The sequence below is a fragment of the Galeopterus variegatus genome, unplaced genomic scaffold (assembly GCF_000696425.1).
Source record: "Galeopterus variegatus unplaced genomic scaffold, G_variegatus-3.0.2 Scaffold3711, whole genome shotgun sequence".
NCBI lineage: Eukaryota > Metazoa > Chordata > Mammalia > Dermoptera > Cynocephalidae > Galeopterus > Galeopterus variegatus.
Genome location: NW_007729822.1, coordinates 1,682 through 8,618, shown reverse-complemented (window position 1 = coordinate 8,618; position 6,937 = coordinate 1,682). Strand labels below are relative to the sequence as shown.

The 6,937-nt window shown below is 56.0% G+C and overlaps 1 protein-coding gene across 1 annotated transcript in view; it reads right to left on the bottom strand.

Moving 5' to 3' along the window:
* ALPL (alkaline phosphatase, liver/bone/kidney) overlaps nt 1-6,393 on the bottom strand; it is a 16,917-nt gene extending 10,524 nt beyond the window's left edge. The window contains 5 exon segments of the mRNA XM_008585782.1: nt 3,458-3,633; nt 4,371-4,545; nt 5,754-5,869; nt 6,220-6,355; nt 6,358-6,393. Of these exon segments, the coding sequence (XP_008584004.1) occupies nt 3,458-3,633; nt 4,371-4,545; nt 5,754-5,869; nt 6,220-6,355; nt 6,358-6,393 (639 nt within the window).
* Nucleotides 6,394-6,937: the final 544 nt, after the last annotated feature.

The window sequence follows — 6,937 nt, the reverse complement described above, 5'->3', positions numbered from 1 at the left end:
GGAGATAAAATCATGATTCTGTGGGGACTGTGGTTTCAGGCTTCTGGAAGAAATATTGGAGAACTGGGAACCTTCCTCACCAGGCTTTCCAGAAGCCTGACACTAACTCCCACTTGTGTAAGAATAAGCCCGTGCATAGAGCGCTCACTGCGTGTCAGGCACTAAGCCCTTAAGCTACATCATCCTACTCAACTTCATACCAAGGCAAGGAAATCTGTGTTGCCCATTTTCCAAATAAAGAAATAGGTGCAGAAATGTAATTTCTTTCCCCCAAGGCCACATAGCCAGTAAGTAGCAGAGTCAGGATTCGAACCCACAGCTTCTCTAGCTCCGGCACCAGGGCCCTGCTGGTTCTGTGGAGCCAAGGACAAGGACTCTAAGAGCCTCCTCTCCCATAGAGAGAGGCCCCCGCCAGGGAGGTCTCTGGGGCAGCCCCGCTGGGAACCAGCCCACCGCAGCCTGGGCAAGCAGCTGGGGCCAGGCCTCACGTCTGTGCAGTCACTGCCGGGCTAATTTTACCCACCGCGGCTGGTGTGCGTGGGCAGACGGACGCGGGACTGTTTGTTTTCCTTGGGAATCCATGTTTGAAGTCCTGACTATTTTTAAAATGGGGGCCAAGAGCATAACAGCCACTGCCCACGGTGACCACCACACCAGTGTCCTGCTGTCACCGCGGGCGCCAGCCCAGGCCACTGCCCCTGGCTGACACCTTGGGAGAGCAGAGCCCAGCTGAGGCTGGCCTGGGTCCACCATCCCAGGCCTGGCATCTCATAGGCCCCCTTCCCTACCTTTCCCTCTGTTTCCCACCTCAGAACCTAGGCTTTGCGGGGTGGAGAGGGAGCCAGGGGTCCAAGCTGGTGGCAGAGGTGGAGAAGCAGCCCAGGACCAGCTGGGGTCAAAGGGATCTGGAAAGGCCCTGGGCTCTGAAGTCAGACTTGGGTTTGAAACCTGGCTCTGTCGCTACTCACTGACCAAGGGCCTGTCACTTAACCTCGCTGAGCCTCAGTTTCCTTATCTACAAAATGGGAATAACATCCACTCATAGGACTGTCACAGGAGGAAATGCAGGAACCCAGTGTGGACCCCAGCACCCATGGGAAAGCTTCCCATGGAAGGTGCCAGAAGTAATGAAAGTAAAATATTTGCAGGAAGGCCAGGTCCTCACTCCCAGCTGTAGCAGGAGCTCTGGGAGTGGGGCAGGTCATGAGGGGACGGAGGAGGGGACTCTGGGCCACGCGTCCCTGCCCCCCCATTGTTCCCACAGAACCTGACCCCACGGCATTTTGGAGTGGAAAACGAAGCCCCCAATCTTCTTACTGGAGCCTCATCCTTTCCAGACCCAGCAGGGACTTCACACGGGCTCATTAAACTCGCAAATAACAGACTTGCTGTTTGGCTTTAGGGCTTGGGATTGTGTCTTTCTCTTTTTTTAAGCAAAAAAAGGTATTTATTTTCAGGGCGGACACCAGGGTTTTTGTTTCATGTACAGCCTGGGGACTGGGGGGCTTTTGGAGTGGTGGTGCTGGAGGGGCAGATGGGGTTGGGGGAAGAAAGGAAAAGGAGAGTGGGAGAGGGGAAGGGAGGGGGTCCCCACACAGGTCCCCCCTCACTCCCTGGCTCATGCCCCCCGAGGCCCCTGTGGACCCCCCCATCACCCTCCATCCCCCCCCCCCACCTGAAACATCTTCCCTCCTTGGTTTCCCCTTAAGCTTCTGTCCCCCACCTCAGGCTGTTCCTGCCAAACCTCTCTAAAGAGCAGCCCTATAATTACACCCTGTGCTTGTACAACAAATGTTCTCACATCCATGACCTCATCATGGCCTCCCACGGCCCTGGAGGAGGCAGGTGGGGCTCTCTGTTCTTGCTGCACAGGTGGAGAAACTGAGGCTCAGAGAGGGAAAGTGACTTACTTGGGGTCACACAGGGAATTATAGCAGATTGAGACTCAGACCCAAGCCTGCCTGATACAAAGGATGGCTCTCTGTACACTCCAAGGCCCACCTGAAACATCTTCCCTACTTGGTTTCCCCTTAAGCTTCTGTCCCCCACCTCAGGCTGTTCCTGCCAAACCTCTCTAAAGAGCAGCCCTATAATTACACCCTGTGCTTGTACAACAAATGTTCTCACATCCATGACCTCATCATGGCCTCCCACGGCCCTGGAGGAGGCAGGTGGGGCTCTCTGTTCTTGCTGCACAGGTGGAGAAACTGAGGCTCAGAGAGGGAAAAGGACTTGCCCCAGGCTGTGTGTCGGCTGAAGGCAAAGCCAATGTGGGTGGCTTGGCCTCAGATGTCTGCTCTCTAAGAGGGATCAACAGGACTGTCCTGCAAGGGGGTGCTTAATCCACTGCTGGGAAAAGGGAAGACATGGGTTGGTAGAGGAGCCAGGTGGCACCCCAAATTGGGGGTGGGGTAGGGAAGTATTGCATGGAGGGCAGAGCGTAGGTGAGTCTGGTGGTGGGGAAGGGTGGGTGGGGGCTGGGGGCTTTCTCCAAGCCTTGCTGAGTCCCCATTCCATGCTCGGGGGCCAGAGCCCCCCTGTCCCCCCACCAGCCCCATGCAGTAGGTAATAAAAGCCTGAAAAAGGAATAAGCCAGAAATTCTTCTTTTATTTTTTTTAAAGATGACCAGTAAGGGGATCTTAACCCTTGACTTGGTGTTGTCAGCACCACTCTCCCAAGTGAGCCACAGGCCGGTTCCTCAGAAGTTCTCCATTTGAGCATAAGGTGGACTACATCAGCATACACAAGCCTGCTCAGAATGCTGAAGCGTGTTTCGGGCAAGGATATATGACCAACATATAAATGCCACTGCTTTCTGATCACTCACTAGGCACCAGGCCCGGTGCTGAGCTCTACAGGGGTTGTCCTACTTAGTTCTTGCAATGGGCTTACAAGGCAGGTATAGTTCACCAAGGGCTTGTGAAAGAGTAGGCTCAGAGAGGTTAAGTAACTGACCCAAGGTCACACACATAGCAAAAGGCAGGGCAAGGACTGGAACCCAGGAAGTTTCAACATGAAGGCTTGTGCTAACCACTGGACTACCAGCTCTTCTCTGGGCATGTTGTTTGAGTGTACAAACACGTGCCTGTCTGTGCATGTGTGAATATGCAGGGCAGGTCCTCCTCTCAATGGCCACTGTGCCACCCCTGTCTCCTGTGTTGAGGGGGAGGGTGGCATAGTGCCAGGTCCCAATTTATGGAATAATCCCTGGGCGCCCGGTTTTTGGGGTGTGGTGGCGGCCACATGAGCGTTCACCCCTCAGCCCCACCGCAGAGAAATCCTCCAGTGCCTGCCTGCCCCAACCGCAAATCCCCTAATGGGCTGAGAGCCCTCCCAGGTGTGTGGGGAGCCAGGCCAGGCTGCTTTTCCCGGGCCAGCCTGGGCCTGAGGCCTCCTGCCCACCAGAGGCCCCGCCTCACAAGCCCCGTCCCTGTCCCAGCCGTGTTCCACACTCACATCAATGTCCCTGATGTTGTGCATGAGCTGGTAGGCGATGTCCTTGCAGCCCTGGCTCAGAGCCTCAGGGGGCATCTCATTGTCTGAGTACCAGTCCCGGTCAGCTGAGTGGGCGTAGGCGGCGCTGGGGGTGGCGTGGTTCACTCGTGTGGTTGTCACAATGCCCACAGATTTCCCTGGGGTATGGGAGGGGAGGGGTTGGCTTCATCTGCACATACGGGTATTCCAATTGCCTTCTCTCTCCCTCCCCCAGCTAAAGACTGGCCTCCCATCAGTTCCACCAATTGCCAGGGCCTCAGTCTCCCCTTCTGTACAAAGGGGGACCATGGCTTCCAAATAGCCTGACAGCTGGGACATTCTGCCTCTGTGACCCTCTCCCCACACCCTGGGGCCCTTGAGCTGTGAGCACCGGGCCAGAGTCCTCCCCTCCATCAAGGACCCCACCGAGCCCCACTCCTGCAGGAAGTCCCCCAGGGGCCTCCTAAGGGATCTCAGGTGGAGCGTGGTTCCCTCACCTGAGTCAGCTGGCCTTGTCCCCTCCCTCCAAAGTTCCTGGGGGCAAGGGCCAGGGCCTCCCAATTCCAAGGAGGAAGGAGTAGACATTTACTGATCCTCACCAGGCTGGTCCTGGGCTGGGTCCTCTACCCTCCTCTCTCACCAAACCTACGAGGGGGCTACATTTTAGTGCCCATTTTATACTCAAGGAAATGAGCTGGGATCCATGTCACCCCCTGGATCACTAGACTTCCCTGTCTGGAAGGGATTCCACGAATACTTCACAGATACCCAGAGCATCAGAGCTGGGAGCCCTCAAGAGCATCTTTTTCTGCCCTCTCCCCATTGTACAGTTGGGAAGACTGAGGCCCAGACAGACCACGGAGCTGGCCCCGTTCCCCGCCACTGCTGCACTCACCGGCATCCTTGGCCCAGCGCAGGATGGAGGTGACCTCGTTCCCCTGAGTTGTGTTGCAGAGGGAGCGCTCAGTCGCCGCGCTCACCCCCACGGTGCCCTCATTGGCCTTCACCCCACACAAGTAGGCGGTGGCAGTGCCTGCACTGTCGGGGACCTGAGCATTGGTGTTGTATGTCTGCACGTGGGAGAGAAGGGTCAGGAGATGGCCAGGCCTTGGTCCCCACTGTTGCCCACCCCACCTGCACTCACACCATGGGGACTGAGGCTTGAGGGGCAAAGAGTGGTCCCCCCTAGCCACAGGATCACCTAGCTGTCTGCTCCTACCCCCATTCCCTGCACCCTGGCAGCAAAGGGCAGCAGGAAGGGGTGGGAACCAAACTCTCCAGCATCTGGAGAAGTGTTTGGCAGAAGAGCCAGGGGTCAGGCTGGGTCAGCGGAGGCCTCTCTCTGGGTCTTGGCTGCAGAGCCAGCAAGTGGGGGATCAGGTGAGTCCTGGAGGTGGGGGTTCTTGAAGGAGTAGGGGTGCTGGGGGGAGGGGAGGAAGAGGATAGGAGGGCGCATGGGAGGGTGGGACGAGAGGCCAGTGCTGACTCCTCTGCCCACCTCCCTGCTGGCTGCCCCCTGTTCAGACCTCTAGTAAAGATCCTGAAACTACTCGCCTGTCTCCCTTCCCCAGCAGCCTGAGAGCTCCTGAAGGCACAGGAAACATCAGTGTCCCTTCTGTTCCCCAGAAGGGAGCCTGGGACCTGATCCACAGTGTCTGGAGGATGTTTATTACATATCCCCACCACCACCAGTAACAATGGCTACTGCTACTACACACTGCATGCAACAACATCCATTGATAATCTAATTTCACTGTGTGAACCACCTTGGGAGAGAACGAGAGAACTAGAACCATGTGCAAAGAAGTATACACTGCATGATTCCATTTATGAAAAATACAAAAGCAGGCACAGATAATCCACGGTGTTAGAAGTCAGGATGGTGGCTACTCTTGGTGGGAAGAGGGACTGCAGGGGGGCTTGAGGGGACCTCTGGATGCTGTCAATTGCTTGACCTGGATGCTGGTTATACAGACACGTGCAGTTTGTGAAAACACAAGCTGTACACGTGTGCACTTTTTCTATGTATGTTGCACTTCAATAAAAAGATTTTTCACATCAGTGAGTTAAAAGCCTCAAAATAAATCTTTGGACGTGGCTGCTGCCCTCCTTGTTTCACAGGGGGGCCCCAGGGCCCCAGGAGGGCAGGCCGCCTCGCCGGGGCCTGCAGCAGGCTTAGAGGCAGGTCTAGCAGACGCCACGCCCTGGCTCTTCCCTCCACGTTACCAAGTTGAGAGATGGGATGCTTGGGTCAGGTGGGCCTGGGACTGGGGCTCACCTTAGAGAGGGCCACAAAGGGGAACTTGTCCATCTCCAGCGTGGTCTCCTCCCCAGGGTTGTGGTGGAGCTGACCCTTGAGGATGCGGGCGGCTGTCACCGTGGATACGCCCATCCCTGTGGCAGGGAGTGGGGGGCCTCAGTCTCTTGGGCTCCCTGCCTCTCCCATCAGCTTTCTTGGGTACCTAGAGCTCTCTTAGTTTGATGTCAAAGCAGGCTTGGGCAGTGGGCACCAGACATGGCTCTGTAAGTGTGACCAGGCAGCCCCTCTTCGACTTCCCTCCCCAGAACCTCAGGGGACCGCTTGGCAGAGAAGACCTCTTGGGTCCACAGCCTGGCCCCCATCTTAAATACCACCCACGCAGGGCCCAGCCTCTTCAGCATGGCCCCTGTCACCGCAGCCTGGCTCCCTGGGCTCCTACTTAGGTGGCCCCGTCCAGCCCCTCCCTCGGGCCCCCAGGCCTCACCGTCTCCCAGGAACATGATGACATTCTTAGCCACGTTGGTGTTGAGCTTCTGAAGCCCCAGGGCATTTTTCAGGGTCTGCTGAGCTTGGTCTCGCCAGTACTTGGGGTCTTTCTCTTTCTCTGTACGGAGAGAGAGTCAGAGTTACTTGGTAGGGGGCGAGGGCAGCTTCTCATCCCCCGATTTACAGATACCCCGACATCTCATTGCTGAGGGCTGGAAGGCCTGAACTTGGAGCAGGAAGCAAGCGGTGCCCATCTCAAGCAACACACCTTGGGGTGTGTAAACATGTGCCAGTCATATCCTCCAAACAAGCCTGTGGATCCTGGGGTCTTCTTCCCTCATCACAGAATGAAGAAACCAAGGCTCAGAGACACCAAGTGACTCGCTCAAGGCCACACAGCACTGGCAGACACTGGCAGAGCTGGGCTTCACTCCAAAGCCAGCGCTCTTTCCTTTCACCCAGTAGAGACATTCTGCTAAGGCAGCAAACGAATTGTGCTAGCATAATTAGGAGGGTAATGTTTAACCTATTCAACAGAACAAGCTACTTGAGCAGTCCCCAGAGGTATGGAGCTACCAGTGATAAACTCTACTTGGCTTTTTCATTCAAGTAGGTTCAGCAGGAACCTGACTTGGCAACAGCATTAATAGCAGTGCTGGAAAGCAAGACTTGCCTTTTGCTTAACATATCAAATTTACAGTAACCATGCAATCTTA